This window comes from Bombina bombina, chromosome 4 (genome assembly GCF_027579735.1).
Source record: "Bombina bombina isolate aBomBom1 chromosome 4, aBomBom1.pri, whole genome shotgun sequence".
Lineage (NCBI taxonomy): Eukaryota > Metazoa > Chordata > Amphibia > Anura > Bombinatoridae > Bombina > Bombina bombina.
This window is the reverse complement of record NC_069502.1, coordinates 366,181,789-366,205,912: the sequence shown is the minus strand read 5'-3', so window position 1 is coordinate 366,205,912 and position 24,124 is coordinate 366,181,789. Positions and strand designations below refer to the sequence as shown.

Sequence of the window (24,124 nt, the reverse complement as noted above, 5' to 3'; positions counted from 1 at the left end):
GATACAAGTTTGCACTAAGCTGAACCAGCGCCTCCAGCTAGCACACCTGACCCAATTGTGCAATACCTTCACATCCAAAAAAGATATTCCACAGGTAAAGAATATTCACAATAAACTTTGCACTAAAAAGTGCAAATTTAGCAGTTTGGACCTTTGGGAGCCGCTCAGGAAGCTCACACCCTGGACAACTTTTTCATATACTGTCGTTGTAGAATAAATAACTATGGAGAGATCTTCATTCCAATGGATAATATATATCAACCACCAGTCTTCAAGACTAATACTTGTAGTGGTTATAATATAAAAGATCTCCACAGATTAGACCGGATAGCAGAAATTAAAAGCAATATCCTTTTAATAAATGTTATTAAAATATATGAAACACTCACAACGCATTTCTCAGTTTAGAAACTGTTTCATCAGGTAATTAACATCAATACATACATACTGTAACAATCCAAATTACAAATATACTTTAAGTTACAATGTTCCAATATAATCCACAATGTAAATATACTTAAGAGATTCATTTAAGCATAAGGTGTGTTTTCCCAGTTGTTTGGTTAGAAGGAATTAGCCTGTCCTAATAACTGTTATACTGGGAAGTTTATATAGTTCCTTGTGGTTAGTATATCCTGTCTTTGATATAGAGAAACCACAAGAATACTATCTTCAACTCTGTGCCGGGAGAGATGAAGTGGTAAGCATGTCATTTAACAGTATATGACAAAAAGGAGGTGCGCTCATTAACGAAATATGTAATCAAATAAAGTGCAAGTTGAGTAAGTTAAAGTTCTCTTACCAAGCGTGGTAAAGGATATGTTAAAGTTTCGGCTCAGGATGGGAGCGGAGGTAATCTACAAGTTCTTAGCTGCTGTAGAATTACAGTTTGTCCTCAGTGGCATGGCGAACACGGAAGTGTGTGTAAAGCGGCAGTCGGTGACGTCACCCGCCAGTCAGCTGTTGGAAGAGGAGCGGTCCGATGTTACGCTCAGAGTTCTGAGCCTCAGGTAAGCGTTCAGATAGAAGCAATCTCCAGAGAACCAGGAGGGAGAGGGAGTAGCCAGGTAGTGAATACTACAGCAGACTGAGTTCAGAGAGGAAGCTTGATTAGCAACAACAGGAAGCTGGGAAATCACAGCTAATACCAAGCAATGATAGAGGATTGGTAAAACCCCTTTATAGGAGGGAAATGAATCAGAGACAGAAAAGTTAACCCATGATGGTACATAAGATATGACAGAGACCCCCCAAAAAATGAACCACACTGGGGTTCAAGGATGAGGGCGATCCGGATTCCTTCGATGAAATAAAGATACGAGTCGGGGCGCTGACAAGTTAACAGAGGGCTCCCATGAGTCATCTTCAGTGGTGTAACCCTTCCAGTGAACTAAATACTGTAAATGACCAGATACTAACCGTGAGTCCAATATCTTCTCAACTTCAAACTCACAGTCAGGAGCTATGGGTAACAGTGCGACGGTAGATGATGGTGCAGATCTTAATTCTTTATATGGTTTCAATAAGTTAACATGAAACGTAGGATGTATTCTATAAATATCCGGAAGATCCAACGTCACAGCATTGACGTTGACAATTTTTTAATAGGAAAAGGTCCAATAAAAAACCTGTTAAATTTCCTAGAGGGTGTGCTAAGACGTAAATTCTTGGTTGATAACCAGACGAGGTCCCCAACCATATAGCTTGGGGCTGGGCGTCTCCTAAGGTTGTAGTATTTCCTATCTCTTTCCTGAGCTACTCGGATATTATCAGCGAGTATAGTGAAAGTTTCTGCAATGTTATTTGTTGTGTCATTAACTACCGGACAAAAGCTCTCTTGCTGAGGATTTATATGAAAAGTTGGGTGGAAACCATAGTTGGCGAAGAAAGGTGTGGATTTAATAGATGAGTGATGAGCGTTATTGTGAGCAAATTCTGCTAATGGCAGCAGCGATGTCCAGTTGTCCTGGTTTTGAGTAGTGAAGCACCTAAGATATTCCTCTAACCACTGATTGGTTCTTTCCGTTTGCCCATTTGTTTGGGGATGATATGCCGTACTCAAACGTTGTTCAATTGATAGAGAGGAACAAAGTTCTTTCCACAAACGGGAAGTAAATTGGGTTCCTCTATCTGTAGTTATTGACTGTGATAGACCATGAAGTTTTATGACATTATTGATTAATAAAGTTGCAGTTTCCAGTGATGTGGGCAATTTATGATAAGGGACGAAGTGTGCCATCTTAGAAAACAGGTCTACTACTACCAGGATTGTGTTGTTGTTATTAGATCTTGGCAATTCGACAATAAAATCAGCTGCAATATGAGTCCATGGTTTTTCAAGAATAGGTAAAGATAATAGATATCCAACTGGTTTAGCCTTTTCATATTTACAAGTAGTACAAATCTCACAAGATTGTATATATTTAATTACGTCTGGGTTCATATGTGGCCACCAGTAAGATCTCTTAGTTAGTTCTAGAGTTCTCTGTATTCCTGGGTGTCCAGTTAAACTGGTATCATGCATGCTTTTAAGTATGTTCATTCTCTGTGATGGAGGAACATATATTTTATCGTTATAGTAATATAATCCTTCTGAATCTTGTGTTAGGATATCCTTTGGCAGGGTGTTATCTGTTTCTTGTTCAACCTGTAGTTGTGATCTGGAGTTAAATGCAATTCCTATTGTTTCTTGTAGACAGTGTTCAGGAATTATTGTTCCATAGGGTGAATTTACTTTAGGTTTTTCCGGTAATCTTGAGAGTATATCAGCTTTGGTATTTTTAGATGCAGGTCTGTAAGTGATGTTATATAGGAATCTTGAAAAGAATAGACTCCACTTTACTTGCCTGGAAGTCAAGGTCCTGTGAGTCTTTAGGTATTGCAGGTTCCTATGATCGGTGTAAATTTGTATGGGTATGTCTGTTCCTTCCAGAAGATGCCTCCAATGCTCCAAAGCCGATTTCATTGCCAACAGCTCCTTTTCCCCAACATGATAGTTGATTTCTGAGACTGTTAAGACTCTAGAGTAATACGCTACTGGGTGTATTGGTTCTTGAGGTGATGGTCGTTGTGATAATATGGCACCTATTGCATAGTGAGACGCATCAACTTCTAATATATATTGTAAATTAGGTTTGGGGTATGATAGAATGGGTGCTGTGGTAAATCTAGTCTTTAAATACTGAAAAACTTCTTCAGCTTCTTGTGACCACTTGAAGGGTATGTTGGTCTTTGTTAGTTCAGTAAGAGGTTTCGTTATTCTAGCGAAATCTTTTATGAACTTTCGATAGAAGTTGGAAAATCCAAGAAATTTCTGTACTTCATTCTTAGACCTGGGTGTTGGCCAATTTAATATTGTGTCAACTTTATCTGATTGCATAGATATTCCTTGAGGTGTTATATGATATCCTAGAAAGGTAATGTCTTGAGAATGGAAAATACATTTCTCTAATTTTACATATAAATGATGTGCTTGCAATCTGGAGAGTACAACTCTTACTTGTTTTATATGTTCTTCTATATTAGATGAATAAATCAAAATGTCATCTAAATATATGACCATGGAAGTATCAAGTAAGTCCCTGAATATATCATTTATGTACCGCTGAAAGGTGGCCGGGGCGTTACATAAGCCAAAGGGCATAACGGTATACTCATACAACCCATATCTGGTTCTGAAGGCAGTAAGCCATTCATCACCGGGTTTTATTCGTATGAGATTATACGCACCTCTTAAATCTAGTTTTGTGTAAACTGATGCCCCTTTCAACCTTTCTATCAACTCTGATATTAGTGGGAGTGGGTAACGATTCTTAATAGTTCTTTTGTTCAGTTCCCTATAGTCCACAATAGGACGTAAGGTATGGTCTTTATTTCTGACAAAAAAGATTCCTGCTCCAGCTGGAGAGGTAGAGGGTCTTATGAATCCTTTACGTAAATTTTCTTCAATGTAAGATTTAAGATGAGCTAACTCATTTTCAGACAATGGAAAAATATGGCCATATGGTATATCTGAGCCTGGACTTAAATCTATTGGGCAATCATATGACCGGTGAGGTGGTAGATTTTCAGCCTCTTTTTTTACAGAAAACATGTGCAAAATCTAAATACTGTGATGGTATCTTAGTTTCAGTGATTGAAAGTAAAGATGTTTGTGGGAAACAAGTAGATTTACAGTATGATGAAAGAAACTGTATTCTATTTTCAGCCGAAGAAATTGTAGGTTTGATGAAGTCTCAACCATTGTAACCCTAACACAATTGAGAATATAGGTGAAGATATCACATCAAATGTTATATATTCGCAATGGTTGTCTTGTGTTGTTATCTGTAGAGGAACTGTTTGATGTGTTATAGGCCCTGATTCTAGTTGCTTTCCATCAATGAGACGCACTATAACAGGGGTTTGTTTCTTAACAAGTGGTATTTTATTAATCTCTACAAGTGCACAATCAATATAACAAGAATAAGCCCCTGAATCAATCACTGCTTCAGATCTGAGGCGATGGTGATCCCACTGTAAAGAAATGGGAATGGAACAATTTGTTACATGACTGTTTCTGAAATTTAGAGTAACTTCTTTGTTAATTTTCTTACCCTTCTTTGTTTTTTTAAGTACAGGACAAGTTGGAACATCATGTTCATGCGATGCGCAATACAGGCAAAGATGATTTATTCTACGTCTGTTTTTCTCTTCAGGAGATAGAGGTCCTTTAATAGCCTCAATATCCATAGGTTCCTCTATACCTTTTGTATGTTGTGAAGTGGATCTCGTGTCATGATATCTATAGTTAGTGTCATGGAATTTTTTTTCCTGTTTCCTCTCTCTGATCCTGTGATCTATTTTAATGGTTAATTGCATTAAAGTCTCTAAATCTTCTGGTAAATCAAGTCTGGCGAGTTCATCTTTTATGGCATCTGACAATCCCAACCTAAACTGACTCCTTAATGTTACTAAATTCCAACCTGAATCTAATTGCCAAATCTTAAACTCTGAAATATAATCCTCTACAGCCTTCTTATTTTGTTTTAAATTCCTAAGTTTAAATTCTGCTGTACTTTGTTTGTGTGGGTCTTCATATAAAGATGAGAGTGATTTAAGGAAACTGTCCAAAGAGTTTAGTATTGGACTGTTTTGCTCATATAAAGAATCTGCCCAAACACGAGGTTCCCCTCTTAAATAAGAAATCATAGTTAAAACCTTAGGCCTAGATTTGGAGTTCGGCGGTAAAAGGGCTGTTAACGCTCCGCGGGCTTTTTTCTGTCCGCACCATAAATTTAACTCTGGTATCGAGAGTTAAAACAAATGCTGCGTTAGGCTCCAAAAAAGGAGCGTAGAGCATTTTTACCGCAAATGCAACTCTCGATACCAGAGTTGCTTACGGACGCGGCCGGCCTCAAAAACGTGCTCGTGCACGATTCTCCCATAGGAAACAATGGGACTGTTTGAGCTGAAAAAAAACCTAACACCTGCAAAAAAGCAGCGTTCAGCTCCTAACGCAGCCCCATTGTTTCCTATGGGGAAACACTTCCTACGTCTGCACCTAACACTCTAACATGTACCCCGAGTCTAAACACCCCTAACCTTACACTTATTAACCCCTAATCTGCCGCCCCCGCTATCGCTGACCCCTGCATTACAGTTTTAACCCCTAATCTTCCGCTCCGTAAACCGCCGCAACCTACGTTATCCCTATGTACCCCTAATCTGCTGCCCTAACACCGCCGACCCCTATATTATATTTATTAACCCCTAATCTGCCCCCCTCAACGTCGCCGACACCTGCCTACACTTATTAACCCCTAATCTGCTGAGCGGACCTGAGCGCTACTATAATAAAGTTATTAACCCCTAATCCGTCTCACTAACCCTATCATAAATAGTATTAACCCCTAATCTGCCCTCCCTAACATCGCCGACACCTAACTTCAATTATTAACCCCTAATCTTCCGATCGGAGCTCACCGCTATTCTAATAAATGTATTAACCCCTAAAGCTAAGTCTAACCCTAACACTAACACCCCCCTAACTTAAATATAATTTTAATCTAACGAAATAAATTAACTCTTATTAAATAAATTAATCCTATTTAAAGCTAAATACTTACCTGTAAAATAAATCCTAATATAGCTACAATATAAATTATAATTATATTATAGCTATTTTAGGATTAATATTTATTTTACAGGCAACTTGGTATTTATTTTAACTAGGTACAATAGCTATTAAATAGTTAAGAACTATTTAATAGTTACCTAGTTAAAATAATAACAAATTTACCTGTAAAATAAATCCTAACCTAAGATATAATTAAACCTAACACTACCCTATCAATAAAATAATTAAATAAACTACCTACAATTACCTACAATTAACCTAACACTACACTATCAATAAATTAAATAAACACAATTGCTACAAATAAATACAATTAAATAAACTAGCTAAAGTACAAAAAATAAAAAAGAACTAAGTTACAGAAAATAAAAAAATATTTACAAACATAAGAAAAATATTACAACAATTTTAAACTAATTACACCTACTCTAAGCCCCCTAATAAAATAACAAAGCCCCCCAAAATAAAAAATTCCCTACCCTATTCTAAATTAAAAAAGTTACAAGCTCTTTTACCTTACCAGCCCTGAACAGGGCCCTTTGCGGGGCATGCCCCAAGAAGTTCAGCTCTTTTGCCTGTAAAAAAAAACATACAATACCCCCCCCCCAACATTACAACCCACCACCCACATACCCCTAATCTAACCCAAACCCCCCTTAAATAAACCTAACACTAATCCCCTGAAGATCTTCCTACCTTGTCTTCACCATACCAGGTTCACCGATCCGTCCTGGCTCCAAGATCTTCATCCAACCCAAGCGGGGGTTGGCGATCCATAATCCGGTGCTGAAGAGGTCCAGAAGAGGCTCCAAAGTCTTCATCCTATCCGGCAAGAAGAGGACATCCGGACCGGCAAACATCTTCTCCAAGCCGCATCTTCTATCTTCTTCCATCCGGTGCGGAGCGGGTCCATCTTGAAGCAGGCGACGCGGATCCATCCTCTTCTTCCGATGTCTCCCGACGAATGACGGTTCCTTTAAGGGACGTCATCCAAGATGGCGTCCCTCGAATTCCGATTGGCTGATAGGATTCTATCAGCCAATCGGAATTAAGGTAGGAATTTTCTGATTGGCTGATGGAATCAGCCAATCAGAATCAAGTTCAATCCGATTGGCTGATCCAATCAGCCAATCAGATTGAGCTCGCATTCTATTGGCTGTTCCGATCAGCCAATAGAATGCGAGCTCAATCTGATTGGCTGATTGGATCGGCCAATCGGATTGAACTAGATTCTGATTGGCTGATTCCATCAGCCAATAAGAAAATTCCTACCTTAATTCCGATTGGCTGATAGAATCCTATCAGCCAATCGGAATTCGAGGGACGCCATCTTGGATGACGTCCCTTAAAGGAACCGTCATTCGTCGGGAGACATCGGAAGAAGAGGATGGATCCGCGTCGCCTGCTTCAAGATGGACCCGCTCCGCACCGGATGGAAGAAGATAGAAGATGCGGCTTGGAGAAGATGTTTGCCGGTCCGGATGTCCTCTTCTTGCCGGATAGGATGAAGACTTTGGAGCCTCTTCTGGACCTCTTCAGCACCGGATTATGGATCGCCAACCCCCGCTTGGGTTGGATGAAGATCTTGGAGCCAGGACGGATCGGTGAACCTGGTATGGTGAAGACAAGGTAGGAAGATCTTCAGGGGATTAGTGTTAGGTTTATTTAAGGGGGGTTTGGGTTAGATTAGGGGTATGTGGGTGGTGGGTTGTAATGTTGGGGGGGGGGTATTGTATGTTTTTTTTTACAGGCAAAAGAGCTGAACTTCTTGGGGCATGCCCCGCAAAGGGCCCTGTTCAGGGCTGGTAAGGTAAAAGAGCTTGTAACTTTTTTAATTTAGAATAGGGTAGGGAATTTTTTATTTTGGGGGGCTTTGTTATTTTATTAGGGGGCTTAGAGTAGGTGTAATTAGTTTAAAATTGTTGTAATATTTTTCTTATGTTTGTAAATATTTTTTTATTTTCTGTAACTTAGTTCTTTTTTATTTTTTGTACTTTAGCTAGTTTATTTAATTGTATTTATTTGTAGCAATTGTGTTTATTTAATTTATTGATAGTGTAGTGTTAGGTTAATTGTAGGTAATTGTAGGTAGTTTATTTAATTATTTTATTGATAGGGTAGTGTTAGGTTTAATTATATCTTAGGTTAGGATTTATTTTACAGGTAAATTTGTTATTATTTTAACTAGGTAACTATTAAATAGTTCTTAACTATTTAATAGCTATTGTACCTAGTTAAAATAAATACCAAGTTGCCTGTAAAATAAATATTAATCCTAAAATAGCTATAATATAATTATAATTTATATTGTAGCTATATTAGGATTTATTTTACAGGTAAGTATTTAGCTTTAAATAGGATTAATTTATTTAATAAGAGTTAATTTATTTCGTTAGATTAAAATTATATTTAAGTTAGGGGGGTGTTAGTGTTAGGGTTAGACTTAGCTTTAGGGGTTAATACATTTATTAGAATAGCGGTGAGCTCCGATCGGAAGATTAGGGGTTAATAATTGAAGTTAGGTGTCGGCGATGTTAGGGAGGGCAGATTAGGGGTTAATACTATTTATGATAGGGTTAGTGAGGCGGGTTAGGGGTTAATAACTTTATTATAGTAGCGGTGCGGTCCGCTCGGCAGATTAGGGGTTAATAAGTGTAGGCAGGTGTCGGCGACGTTGTGGGGGGCAGATTAGGGGTTAATAAATATAATATAGTGGTCGGCGGTGTTAGGGGCAGCAGATTAGGGGTACATAAGGATAACGTAGGTGGCGGCGCTTTGCGGTCGGAAGATTAGGGGTTAATTATTTTAAGTAGCTGGCGGCGATGTTGTGGGGGGCAGATTAGGGGTTAATAAATGTAATATAGGGGTCGGCGGGGTTAGGGGCAGCAGATTAGGGGTACATAAGTATAACGTAGGTGGCGGTCGGAAGATTAGGGGTTAAAATTTTTAATCGAGTGGCGGCGATGTGGGGGGAGCTCGGTTTAGGGGTACATAGGTAGTTTATGGGTGTTAGTGTACTTTAGGGTACAGTAGTTAAGAGCTTTATAAACCGGCGTTAGCCAGAAAGCTCTTAACTCCTGCTATTTTCAGGCGGCTGGAATCTTGTCGTTAGAGCTCTAACGCTCACTGCAGAAACGACTCTAAATACCGGCGTTAGAAAGATCCCATTGAAAAGATAGGCTACGCAAATGGCGTAGGGGGATCTGCGGTATGGAAAAGTCGCGGCTGTAAAGTGAGCGTTAGACCCTTTAATCACTGACTCCAAATACCAGCGGGCGGCCAAAACCAGCGTTAGGAGCCTCTAACGCTGGTTTTGACGGCTACCGCCGAACTCTAAATCTAGGCCTAAGTTTTTTCAGTAGAAAAAGTTTTAGGTTTTAAAGTAAAAAAAAGTGTGCAAGCATTAACAAATTGTCTGTAATGTTTTCTGTCTCCACTAAATTTATCTGGTGGGCAAACTGGGGGCTCTGTAACAGATTCTGTGTGTTGTTGTGGAGGAATAAACCCTTCTTTAATTATGGACTTTAAGGTCTGATTTTCAATCTGTAGGTCTCTAAGACCCTGATTTAGCTGATCCACTTTCTGCCACAAAGATGCTACATAATTTGAGAGTTCCACAGGATCCATTACTCCCTTTAGTTGTTTGCCTTGTTTTAATGGCTTGGTATTTCTGTAACAATCCAAATTACAAATATACTTTAATGGGACAGTAAACCTTAAAAATAATGTTATATAATTCTGCACATAGTGCAGAATTATATAACATTATTTAAGTGCTATAGTTCTAATAGCCTTTTTTCTCTTTAAATATGTAAAAATTACGGCGCTTTTACAGACCCGCTCTCTGCTCTCTGCTGAGCAGGTCTGTAATATTTAGTCAGCGCATCGGGCCAGCTGTATAGTCACAGCCGGGCCCGACCGCGCCATAGCACTAAGTGCAGCTCGCTCCTGTCACAGGAGCAAGCTGCACTTAGTCTTATGGTGCAGCACTTAGTCTTATGGTGCAGCAACATGAATAAAGGGTCAATTTTCTATCACCCTCACACTGGCAAAAAATATAATATAAAAGGTTATTATACATGCTTGACTACTTTTATAATATATATGATTAAATGTCCATGTGGGGGGGTCTATATAGGGGAGTCTACCAGATCCGCTAAGGAGAGAATTATTGAACATAAGAGCAACATTAGAACAGGTAACATAAAAGCCCCCCTAGCTGCCCACTTTATAAAAGCAAATCATTCTATAAGTCAGTTAAAATTTCAAATAATTGACAAAGTTGATATCCCACGTAGAGGAGGGGATAGAGAAATTCTGTTAAAACAAAAAGAAGCATATTGGATATATGAGTTGGGGAGTCTGGAGCCTAAAGGTTTGAATAGAGACTGGGACCTCACAGTATTTCTATGATTATTACTGTTAAGATGTAAATTATAATTTATTGCTGTGAAAGTTTGATAAGAAAATAGTAATTTAACTAATCATGGAAATACTATTATGTATATGGAATAAGTAATGCATAAGTATAAGTTTAAGTTATGAGTAAGTTTAAATGTTGGATAAGAAAGTGTTAAATACACTTGAGCGCCACCTAGTGGTATACATGTATATAAGTCACTTGTTAGTTTGTATCAGGTATGGCATGAATAAGGGAGACTAATCCCGAAACGTTGCCCTTTTTTTACCTCCTTAATAAAAGAATTAATATCTGCTGTCACCTGCCTGCTTTCTTCTCTGCTCGTCTGACTATCAGCTCTGGCTTTGACTCCTGGCTTGTTATTTGACTTTTTATTATTTTTTGTTATTAATAAAGGTGTGATTATTTTTGCACTTCTCATGTCAGTCTACTCCACGTATCTTCACAAAGGTGCGGGGTGGATTGTTGGTGGTGATGAGAGCTCAGGGCATTTCAATTGCACCGTACCTGGACGACATTCTATTGCAAGCCCCTTCCCTGTCACTAGCTATTACTAATACTCATAAGCTTCTGTCTTTTCTCCAAGACCACGGTTGGAAAATCAATGTTCCCAAAAGCTCATTATTTCCTGCTACAAGGGTAGCATCTCTGGGAGGCATAATAGATTCAGTCCATTTGCATCTGTTTCTGATGGAACCTTGAAAAATAAAGCTTCAGAGGATGTGTCTCTCCCTGCAAAGAGCTCCATTTCTAACAGTAGCTCAGTGCATGGTGGTGGTGGGTCTTATGGTAGCTGCTTCAGACACAGTTCATTTTGCCCATCTCTACTTGGTTGACACAAAGTCCTTCTTTGACCCTTGGGGCATTCGTCCTTCATCTGTTATGAGCTATTGTGACAATGGACACCAGTCTTTCAGGCTAGGGGGGGGATTTCTGGAGTTCCTGAAGAGCACAAGAAGTCTGGTCTCCTCTAGAGGTGAGGTTACCAATAAACATTCTGGAACTTTGAGCATTTCTTTAGTTTTGAAGGAGGAGAAGTTCATACATTTCCAGTCAGACAATATCACGGCGGTGGCCTACATGAATTATCAAGGGCATACCCGCAGTCCACTAGCCATTTAGGAAGTGTTTTGGATTCTGTCTTGGGCAGAGAGGAATCATTGCTCACAGCAATTCACATATCAGGTGCGAAAACGATATTTCTCCAACATTGGTGTGTCCGGTCCACGGCGTCATCCATTACTTGTGGGAATATTCTCTTCCCCAACAGGAAATGGCAAAGAGCACAGCAAAAGCTGTCCATATAGCCCCTCCTCAGGCTCCGCCCCCCAGTCATTCTCTTTGCCGCTCTGAACAAGTAGAATCTCCACGGAGATGGTGAAGAGTATGTGGTGTTTAGTTGTAGTTTTTTATTCTTCTATCAAAAGTTTGTTATTTTGAAATAGTACTGGTTGTGCTATTTACTCTGAAACAGAAAGAGATGAAGAGTTCTGTTTAAAAGAGGAGTATGATTTTAGCAGCAGTAACTAAAATCAATTGCTGTTCCCATGCAGGACTGTTGAGCCCAGAGAACTTCAGTTGGGGGGAACAGTTTGCAGACTTTTCTGCTCAAGGTATGACTAGCCATTTATCTAACAAGACTGTGTAATGCTGGAAGGCTGTCATTTTCCCTCATGGGGATCGGTAAGCCATTTTCTTAGACTCAAAAAGAATAAAGGGCTTATTATGGGCTATTAACTGGTGGACACTCTTAAGGGCTAAATCGATTGCTTATTTAAGTATTATTTACAGTTTGAAGTGGATTTCACACTTTTTATTATTTGGGGAACGTTTTTAACGCCAGGCGCTAGTTAAGACACCTTCCCAGTCAGGAAGGGCCTTTCACTGTAGTAGGCAGAGCCTCATTTTCGCGCCATTATTGCGCAGTTTTTTTTGAGTGCAGTGCATACAGCTGCATGTGAGAGGGTCTGGTATCCACTGAAAACGTTCCTGGAAGGCTTGAATTTGTATCGTATACCCCCTGGGATAGGTGAAGTCGCAACAAACGCTGTGGCTGGGACTGTAGTGGGGTTAAAATTGCAAACGGCTCCAGTTTCCGCATTTTAAGGGTTAAAAGCTTGAAAATTGGGGTGCAATACTTTGAATGCATTAAGACACTGTGGTAAAGATTGGATAATTCCTTCATAGTTTTTCACATATTCAGTAATAAAGTGTGCTCTGTTTAACATTTAAAGAGACAGTAACGGTTTTGTTTAAAAACAGTTTTTGTGCTTTATTAACCAATTTAAGCCTGTCTAACATGTCTGTACCTTCAGATAGATCATGTTCTGTATGTATGGAGGCCAAGGTGGTTCCCCCTTCAAATGTATGTGATAATTGTGCCATGGCGTCCAAACAAATTAAGGACAGTACTGTCACATTTAGTAAGGTTGCCCAGGATGATTCCTCAAATGAAGGAAGTAGGGATAGTTCTGCATCCTCTCCTTCTGTGTCTATACCAGTTATGCCCGCGCAGGCGACCCCTAGTACTTCTAGCGCGCCAATGCTTGTTACTATGCAACAATTGACGGCAGTAATGGATAACTCCATAGCTAATATTTTATCCAAAATGCCAGCATTTCAGAGAAAGCGTGATTGCTCAGTTTTAAACACTGTAGAGCAGGAGGGCGCTGATGATAATTTATCTGTCATACCCTCACACCAGTCTGAAGTGGCAGTGAGGGAGGGTTTGTCAGATGGAGAAATTTCTGATACAGGAAGAATTTCTCAGCAGGCAGAACCTGATGTTGTGACATTTAAATTTAAATTAGAGCATCTCTGCGCATTACTTAAGGAGGTGCTATCTACTCTGGATGATTGTGACAATTTGGTCATCCCAGAAAAATTGTGCAAGATGGACAGATTCCTAGAGGTCCCGGTGCACCCTGATGCCTTTCCGATACCTAAGAGGGTGGCGGACATAGTGAATAAGGAGTGGGAGAAGCCAGGCATACCTTTTGTCCCTCCTCCTATATTTAAGAAATTGTTCCCCATGGTCGACCCCAGAAAGGACACATGCAAACAGTCCCTAAGGTCGAGGGGGCGGTTTCTACACTAGCCAAACGCACGACTATTCCCATTGAGGACAATTGTGCTTTCAAAGATCCTATGGATAAAAAATTGGAGGGTTTGCTTAAAAAGATTTTTGTACAGCAAGGTTACCTCCTTCAACCAATTTCGTGCATTATTCCTGTCACTACAGCAGCGTGTTTCTGGTTTGAAGAACTCTAAAAGTCGCTCAGTAAGGAGACTCCATATGAGGAGGTCATGGACAGAATTCACGCTCTTAAGTTAGCTAATTCCTTTATTTTAGATGCCGCTTTGCAGTTAGCAAGATTAGCGGTGAAAAATTCAGGGTTTGCAATTGTGGCGCGCAGAGCGCTCTGGCTAAAGTCTTGGTCGGCGGATGTATCTTCCAAGACAAAATTGCTTAATATCCCTTTCAAAGGTAAGACCCTTTTTGGGCCAGAATTGAAAGAAATTATTTCAGACATCACTGGGGGAAAGGGCCATGCCCTCCCACAAGATAGGCCTTTCAAGGCTAAGAATAAGTCCAATTTTCGTTCCTTTCGCAATTTCAGGAACGGACCGGCTTCCAACTCTGCAGCCTCTAGACAAGAGGGTAACGCTTCCCAGACTAAACCAGCTTGGAAACCAATGCAAGGCTGGAACAAGGGTAAACAGGCCAAGAAGCCTGCTGCTGCTACCAAGACAGCATGAAGGGGTAGCCCCCGATCCGGGACCGGACCTAGTAGGGGGCAGACTCTCTCTCTTTGCTCAGGCTTGGGCAAGAGATGTTCCGGATCCCTGGGCACTAGAAATAGTCTCTCAGGGTTATCTTCTAGAATTCAAGGAACTGCCCCCAAGGGGAAGGTTCCACATGTCTCGCTTGTCTTCAGACCAAATAAAGAGACAGGCATGCTTACATTGTGTAGCAGACCTGTTAAAGATGGGAGTGATACACTCAGTTCCAACTGTGGAACAAGGTCAGGGTTTTTACTCAAACCTGTTTGTAGTTCCCAAAAAAGAGGGAACTTTCAGACCAATTCTGGATTTAAAAATTCTAAACAAATTTCTCAGAGTTCCATCGTTCAAAATGGAAACCATTCGAACAATTTTACCTACAATCCAGGAGGGTCAATATATGACTACCGTGGATTTAAAGGATGCATACCTACATATTCCTATCCACAAAGATCATCATCAGTTCCTAAGGTTCGCCTTTCTGGACAAACATTACCAGTTCGTGGCTCTTCCATTCGGTTTAGCCACTGCTCCCAGAATTTTCACAAAGGTGCTAGGGTCCCTTCTAGCGGTTCTAAGACCGAGGGGCATTGCAGTGGCACCTTATCTAGACGACATTCTAATTCAAGCGTCGTCTCTTTCCAAGGCAAAGGCTCATACAGACATTGTTCTAGCCTTTCTCAGATCTCACGGGTGGAAGGTGAACATAGAAAAGAGTTCCCTGTCTCCGTCAACAAGAGTTCCCTTTTTGGGAACAATAATATATTCTTTAGAAATGAAGATCTTCCTGACAGAGGTCAGAAAGTCAAAGCTTCTAAACGCTTGTCAAGTTCTTCACTCTATTCTGCAGCCTTCCATAGCTCAGTCCATGGAAGTAGTAGGATTGATGGTTGCAGCAATGGACATAGTTCCTTTTGCTCGAATTCATCTAAGACCATTACAACTGTGCATGCTCAATCAGTGGAATGGGGACTATGCAGACTTGTCTCCCCAGATTCAAGTAGACCAGGTAACCAGAGACTCACTCCGTTGGTGGTTGACTCAGGATCACCTGTCTCAGGGAATGAGTTTCCGCAGACCAGAGTGGGTCATTGTCATGACCGACGCCAGTCTATTAGACTGGGGCGCGGTCTGGCACTCCCTGAAAGCTCAGGGTCTATGGTCTCGGGAAGAGTCTCTTCTCCCGATAAACATCCTGGAACTGAGAGCGATATTCAATGCGCTCCGGGCTTGGCCTCAACTAGCGAAGGCCAGATTCATAAGATTCCTGTCGGACAACATGACGACTGTAGCTTACATCAACCATCAGGGAGGAACAAAGAGTTCCTTGGCGATGAGAGAGGTATCCAAGATCATCAAATGGGCGGAGGATCACTCCTGCCACCTATCTGCAATTCACATCCCAGGAGTAGACAACTGGGAGGCGGATTATTTGAGTTGTCAGACTTTCCATCCGGGGGAGTGGGAACTCCATCCGGAGGTCTTTGCCCAGTTAACCCAATTATGGGGCATTCCAGACATGGATCTGATGGCGTCCCGTCAGAACTTCAAGGTTCCTTGCTACGGGTCCAGATCCAGGGATCCCAAGGCGACTCTAGTGGATGCATTAGTGGCGCCTTGGTCGTTCAACCTAGCTTATGTGTTTCCACCGTTTCCTCTCCTTCCCAGGCTCGTAGCCAGGATCAAACAGGAGAAGGCCTCAGTGATTCTGATAGCTCCTGCGTGGCCACGCAGGACTTGGTATGCAGACCTGGTGAATAAGTCATCGACTCCACCATGGAAGCTACCTTTGAGACAGGATCTTCTAGTACAAGGTCCATTCGAACATCCAAATCTAGTTTCTCTGCAGCTGACTGCTTGGAAATTGAACGCTTGATTTTATCCAAGCGTGGATTTTCAAATTCAGTGATTGATACTCTGGTCCAAGCCAGAAAACCTGTGACTAGAAAGATTTACCATAAAATATGGAAAAAATATATCTGTTGGTGTGAATCCAAGGGATTCTCCTGGAGTAAAATTAAAATTCCTAAGATTCTTTCCTTTCTCCAAGAGGGTTTGGATAAAGGGTTGTCAGCGAGTTCTCTAAAGGGACAGATTTCTGCTTTATCTGTCTTGTTACACAAACGACTGGCAGCTGTGCCAGATGTACAAGCTTTTGTACAGGCTTTGGTCAGAATCAAGCCTGTCTACAGACCCATGACTCCTCCTTGGAGTCTAAATTTAGTTCTTTCAGTTCTTCAAGGGGTTCCGTTTGAACCTTTACATTCCGTAGATATCAAACTTTTATCTTGGAAAGTTCTGTTTTTGGTTGCTATTTCTTCTGCTAGAAGAGTTTCTGAATTATCTGCTTTGCAGTGTGATCCACCCTATCTGGTGTTCCATTCAGATAAGGTTGTTTTGCGTACTAAGCCTGGTTTTCTTCCAAAAGTTGTTTCCAACAAGAATATTAACCAGGAAATAGTTGTTCCTTCTCTGTGTCCGAAACCAGTTTCAAAGAAGGAACGTTTGTTACACAATTTAGATGTAGTCAGTGCTTTAAAGTTCTATTTAGAAGCAACAAAGGATTTTAGACAAACCTCATCTTTGTTTGTCGTTTACTCTGGTAAGAGGAGAGGACAAAAAGCTACTGCTACCTCTCTTTCTTTCTGGCTGAAAAGCATTATCCGATTGGCCTATGAGACTGCCGGACGGCAGCCTCCTGAACGAATCACAGCTCACTCTACTAGGGCTGTGGCTTCCACATGGGCCTTCAAGAACGAGGCTTCTGTTGATCAGATATGTAAGGCAGCGACTTGGTCTTCTCTGCACACTTTTGCCAAATTCTACAAATTTGATACTTATGCTTCTTCGGAGGCTATTTTTGGGAGAAAGGTTTTGCAAGCCGTGGTGCCTTCCATTTAGGTAACCTGATTTGCTCCCTCCCTTCATCCGTGTCCTAAAGCTTTGGTATTGGTTCCCACAAGTAATGGATGACGCCGTGGACCGGACACACCAATGTTGGAGAAAACAGAATTTATGCTTACCTGATAAATTACTTTCTCCAACGGTGTGTCCGGTCCACGGCCCGCCCTGGTTTTTTAATCAGGTTTGAACAATTTTTTTCTCTATACACTACAGTCACCACGGCACCCTATAGTTTCTCCTTTTTTTCTCCTAACCGTCGGTCGAATGACTGGGGGGCGGAGCCTGAGGAGGGGCTATATGGACAGCTTTTGCTGTGCTCTTTGCCATTTCCTGTTGGGGAAGAGAATATTCCCACAAGTAATGGATGACGCCGTGGACCGGACACACCGTTGGAGAAAGTAATTTATCAGGTAAGCATAAATTCTGTTTTTGCGCTCCATTTATAATCTAGCCCTAAATGAGTTGTGTTTTCTAGCAAAACAGCTATTTCATATAGAAAAATAAACATATATAAGCAGTCTCATACATTTAATAGTCTGCAGCTGGTATAAAAACTCAATAAGGGGAAACCAATTATATAGTACATTCAGCATTTAATGTTTGTCATGATTTTATACTATGTACACTAGACCTGTTTTTTTCTTTTATCCTGTTTCTGTATTTGAACTGAAAACTTTTCAGAAATGTTCATTTCAATTTCTACTGCAGTTTTTACTGTTCAGTAGTGGTTTAGAAAATATCTATAAGTAGTAAGTAGTTTTAGAATGATTAGCAGTTGATTAATGAAGCATGTTGAACAAAGGCAATGTTTATGTGAAACCATGGTTTGTTGTTACCATTTTTAGAAGCAGGTATTAAGTAAAATCCCTGATATCAAAGGTATGTTTTGTCTTCATAGGTAAATCAGTCTTCCCTGTTAGTGGAGCCACCTGTTAAAGGGCAGACACCTCTAGATGTGCAATTTAAGACCATGACAGGTCTAGCACCTGAGACTGAAAACACAGCAACACTTCCTGACAACTTCACAGACAGAGAAATGGATGACTTAACTACTGAGGGTTAGTAACACTTTCATTCTTGTCAGCAAATTTCAATTCCAAAGCTTTTCTTCTTTTTAAACATTCACACTAATAATACTGAAAGTCAAAAGTGCTTAAATAAAAAGCTTTTTTAAAATAATATGTTAGCATTTCCTTTTGTTTACTTAAAGGTGCAATAATGTACTTTTATTATATAATTTATTTGTAATGATAGTGAGAGTCCTGATCCTTACACATGGATTACATCACCTGGCTACCAGGAGGAGGCAAAGACACGCTACCAAAGATTTACAAATATCCCTCCTATGTCCCCTTCTCTCCCAGTAGTTCTTTGCTTCATCAAGGAGAGGGCAAGGAAAAAGAGATGTGTTAAGATCTTTTTTTTTTTTTATTTACCCTCTGTGTATAGTTCCCAGAAGACATGGATTTTTTATCTTGGAGCTGGTGCAATATAATCCTTTTAGTTTTTTCACTCAACAGGTCACTGATATCGCTGGGAAGTTCCAAAGCCTCCTCCATTGTTAACCAGAAGTATGTTCTTCAAATCATGATTTCTCAGATTGCCAGTTGCAATACAATGATCAAAAGCAGAAGATAATCAGAATGTTCTATAAGTACAGGGATTGGAAGTACAAGTCCTGTCCTCACTGGGTGAACCTAATGGACAGTAACCCTTTATGTCCTAGTTGGAACAAAGGGGATTATGTTTCTTGGACAGAGTAACAGTATCAGTGATGCTGCCTGACATAATTCACTTTAACCTTCTAGTTGGATATCAGGGGGGCATGTTTGTGTGGTACTTTTATTAGACACATGATTTGGGTAGTGTTTTTACTCAATGTGGGTGTTATGCACTTTATTACATTTTCCTTGACTCAGACAATCTCTGAGTTGTTTCTATTCCATACCAGGTGATTACCTGGTGTACCAATCACATGCTTCATGAGCGGTACACTACGGAAGCAGATGGCAGTTGTCTGGGGACTGGCCAGGCCATTCTTCCTGCTGGTGAGTGAAGGAGAAGTTACGTTCCTTTTTGTGCCACCGGGGAGAGTTGGCACAGGTCCTGTCCCTTCTTTTTAGTCCTGCAGAGTATGCAGCATACGGAGGTGTTGAGCTCAGATGATGGACCGAGTTTAGGTGGAACCTTCATTACAGCTCTTGGGTCTCTGTTCAGGAGGGGGTAAGATGCTCTGTTGGAGTTCCGGAGGGGTATTGTGAGAGGTCGGGACTTGACTAATAGCTAATTTTTGGGAACATTATAACTATATAACAGTTTAGGTCTTTCCTTTCATCATGGAGCAAACTGGGATGACTGAAATTGCTACTATGTTATCTGAGGAGATATCCATAGATATAGTGATACCTATAAACAAATGTTTGTTATGGAAGGAGGTGGTTGTATGCCCTCCTGCCCAATTATGTAATGCATGCTTAACTCTGGTATGGGGCAGACTATCGCCTAGATTACGAATCTTGCGTTAGCCTTAAAAAGCAGCGTTGAGAGGTCCCAACGCTGCTTTTTAATGCCCGCTGGTATTACGAATCTTGCAGGTTGAAAATACCGCGAACCACTTATGTCAATTGCGTATCCTATTTTTTCAATGGGATTTGCCTAACGCCAGTATTACGAGTCTTCCAAAAAGTGAGCGGTAGACCCTCTCCTGTCAAGCCTGGTACCGCATTTTAAAGTCAGTAGTTAAGAGTTTTATGATCTAACGCCGTAGTATAAAACTCTTAACTAAAGTGCTAAAAAGTACACTAACACCCATAAACTACCTATTAACCCCACATCGCAAACAAATAAAATATTTAACCCCTAATCTGCCGAACCGGACATCGCCACCACTATAATAAATATATTAACCCCTAAACCGTCACACTCCCGCATCGCAAACACTAGTTAAATATTATTAACCCCTAATCTGCCGTCCCTAACATCACCGACACCTACCTACATTTATTAACCCCTAATCTGCCGCCCCCAACGTCGCCGCAACTATATTAAAGTTATTAACCCCTAAATTTAAGTCTAACCCTAACCCTAACACCCCCTAACTTAAGTATAAATTTAAATAAATCTAAATAAAATTACTACAATTAACTAAATTATTCCTATTTAAAACTAAATACTTACCTATAAAATAAACTCTAAGATAGCTACAATATAACTAATAGTTACATTGTATCTATCTTAGGGTTTATTTTTATTTTACAGGCAAGTTTGTATTTATTTTAACTAGGTAGAATAGTTATTAAATAGTTATTAACTATTTAATAGCTACCTAGTTAAAATAAATACAAAGTTGCCTGTAAAATAAAAATAAACCCTAAGATATATACAGATAAAGTATTTAGTTTTAAATAGGAATAATTTAGTTAATGATAGTAATTTTATTTAGATTTATCTAAATTGTATTTTAATACTATAAGTTAGGGGGGGTTAGGGTTAGACTTAGTTTTAGAGGTTAATAACTTTAATATAGTGGCGGCAACGTTGGGGGCGGCAGATTAGGAGTTAATAAATGTAGTTAGGTTGCGGCGAAATTGGGGGCGGCAGATTAAGGGTTAATAAATATAATGTAGGTGTCAGCGATGTTGGGGGCATCAGATTAGGGGTTCATAAGTATAATGTAAGTGGCGGCGGTGTCCGGAGCGGAAGATTAGGGGATAATAATATAATGCAGGTGTCGGCGATGTTGGGGGCGGCAGATTAGGGATTAATAAGTGTAAGATTAGGGGTGTTTAGACTCGGGGTTCATGTTAGGGTGTTAGGTGTAGACATAACATTTATTTCCCCATAGGAATCAATGGGGCTGCGTTAGGAGCTTTACGCTGTTTTTTTGCAGGTGTTAGGTTTTTTTTCAGCCGGCTCTGCCCCATTGATTCCTATGGGGAAATCGTGCATGAGCACGTTTTACCAGCTCACCGCTAACGTAAGCAATGCTGGTATTGAGGTCAGATGTGGAGCTAAATTTTGCTCTCCGCTGACTTTTCTGCGGCTAACGCCGGGTTTGTAAAAACCTGTAATACCAGCGTTGTCTGTAGGTGAGCGGTGAGGGAAAACTGCTTGTTAGCACCGCACAGCCTTACCGACAAAACTCGTAATCTAGCCGTATGTATTTTTCAGGATGTTTGGATTCAGTCAGTTCAAGATCCTTGAGTCATAGAAATCGTGTCCCACGGGTATCGAATAGGTTTCAGATCCAGACTTCCAAGGGAGAGGTTTATTCTGTCTCACGTGTCAAAGAATCCAGAAAAATGAGCAGTGTTTCTTCAGTGTGTGAGAAATTTGGAGAACTTGAGAGTCATAGCTTCCGTTTCTTCAAAAGATCAAATAAAATTGTTTTATTCAAATCTGTTTATCGTTCCAAAAAAAGAGGGCATGTTTCATCCAATATTGGATCTGAAAACCTTAAACAAATTTCTGAGGGGTACCATTCTTCAAGATGGAAACTATTAGATCAATTCTTCACTCAGTTCTTCAGGGACAGTTCATGTCTACAATATATCTAAAGGATGCGTATCTTCACATCCCCATTCATCAAGAACATCATCTAACCTAAGGTTTGCTTTTCTGGATCAATATTTACAATTCACTGCTCTACCCTTTGGGTTAGTGACTGCCATCAGAACTTTTACCAAAGTCCTGTGAGCACTGCTATCTGTAATTTGAGTCCAGGGAATAGCTGTGGCTTCATACCTGGACGATATCTTGGTACCTATAGAAGTCTCTGACACTCAGAAGGTAATTTGCTTTCTTCACAAACATGGTTGTATAATCAACGTGGCCAAGAGTTCTCTCACTCTTTAAACAAGGGTATTTTTCTTAGGAGTGATCATAGATTCAGTGGCTATGAAGGTTTTTACAAAAGATAATGTTGGATCAATTCACCAGTCTCTAATGCGGTGGATAGATCCTCATCCTGTTTTAATAGGCATGAGTTTTCTGTATCCAGCGTGGGAAATCATCACTGCGGATTCCAGTCTGGTAGGATGGGGTGCAGTCTGGGTTCTTCTAAGAGCCCAGGGTGTTTGGTCTCCTCAGGAGATAGTATTACCAATAAATATTTTCGAGCACAGGGCAATTTTCAACGCTTAACAAGGGTGGCCATGCCTACAATCAATCCCTTTTATCCGATTCCATCGGGACAATGTAACAACAGTGGTGAAGATCAACCATCAGGGGGGAACAAGGAGTTTCCTAGCCTGGAAGGAGGTATCTTGCATTCTGTTTTGGGCATAAAGGTATCAGCGTACCATATCAGTCATTCATATCCCAGGAGTGGACAACTGGGAAATTGAGTCATCAGACTCTTTATTCAGGAGAATGGAAATTTTCGATCACATCATGAAGATGTGGGGGAGACCAGACATAGATCTCATGGCTTCTCGTCTGAATCACAAGTTACCGAGGTATGGTTTGAGATCATGGTTTGACAGCTCTTTGGCAGTATAATCTAGTATATCTTTTTCCTTTGATTGTTTTTCTCCCACGTGTGGTAGCACATCTCAAGCAGGACTAGGTTCCAGCTATTCTGATTGCTCCATCATGGCTCTGCAAGGCCTGGTAAGCGGATCTAGTGAGGAGGTCCAGTCCACCTTCTTGGCATCTACCGCTGAGATCAGACCTACTGTCTTATGGTCTATTCTTCTATCAAAACCTACAATCTCTCAACCTAACTGCATTGAGATTAAACGGCTTATCCTTTCCCAGAGGGGTTTCTCTGATTCGGTGATTGATACTTTATACAGGCCCATAAGCCTGTCTTTCTTACTTTCCTCTGCTAAATATAATACTGGAAGAGAAGGGGAAGTAGGAATGATATTTGTAAAACTCTGGTAGGGTGTCTTTGCCTCCTCCTGGTAGCCAGGGGATTTAATCCATGTGTAAGGAACGTGGACTCTCACTACCAAGAAAGAAATTCATTTATCAGGTAATAATAAATTATGTTTTGCTTCATTCTCTTGATATCCTTTGCTGAAAAGCAAATATAGCTAGGTTCAGGTGCAGCAATGTACTATTGGTAGCTAACTGCTGATTGGTGGCTGCACATCTTTGCCTCCTGTCAATGGCTCAACCAATGTGTTCAGCTAGCTCCCAGTAGTGCATTGCTGCTCCTTCAACAAAGAATATCAAGAGCAAAGTAAATTTGCTGTATCAAAAACATGAAAGAAAATGTGGGGTTTCATGTCCTTTTAATATCATTTTTGTGTATACATTTATTTGAAGTAAAGATGCAAACATTTCAAGCCCCCGTTTGATAGATTATATTATTTTTGCATTGCTTACCCTAGGGTAATGTTTTTTCCAGCCAACTGTTATACGTTGAAATTGAAAAATAAGACTATGGGGCCTATTTAGCAAAGGTCTGTCTGACCTGATCCGACAGTGCTGATGAGGTCCGACAGACTTCGCTGAATGTGGAGAGCAATGTGCTCTCCGTATGCAGCATTGCACCAGCAGCTCTTTTAGCTGCTGGTGCAACGCCGCCCCCTGCAGATTCGCGGCCAATCCAGCAGGGGGTGTCAATGAATTGCGGCAATGTCTGTCTGCCTGCTCAGAGCAGGCGGACAGGTTATGGAGCAGCGGTCTTTAGACCGCTGCTTCATAACTGGTGTTTCTGGCGAGCATGCAGGCTCGCCAGAAACACGGGCCCTCAAGCTCCATTCAAAACTTGATAAATGGGCCCCTATTTGTCAGTTTACAAAGCTGTTGGATTTTTGTTATGTGCATACCAAGCTATGGAAGAGAAAGGATGTTTTTAGCTTTTAGTTTTGCATATCTTTTTATTTATAGCTCAAATTTTTCCTAGATATAAAGGGGCATATTTATCTAGCTCCGTATGGAAGACTCGC

At 40.5% G+C, this 24,124-nt stretch overlaps 1 protein-coding gene across 1 annotated transcript in view; it reads left to right on the top strand.

The window, feature by feature from the left end:
* The window catches only part of PHC3 (polyhomeotic homolog 3), a 1,036,700-nt gene that overhangs the window by 756,003 nt on the left and 256,573 nt on the right, over positions 1-24,124 (top strand). The window contains exon 11 of the mRNA XM_053710129.1: positions 18,124-18,283. Within this exon, the coding sequence (XP_053566104.1) occupies positions 18,124-18,283 (160 nt within the window). The remainder of the gene's footprint in view (positions 1-18,123; positions 18,284-24,124) is intronic.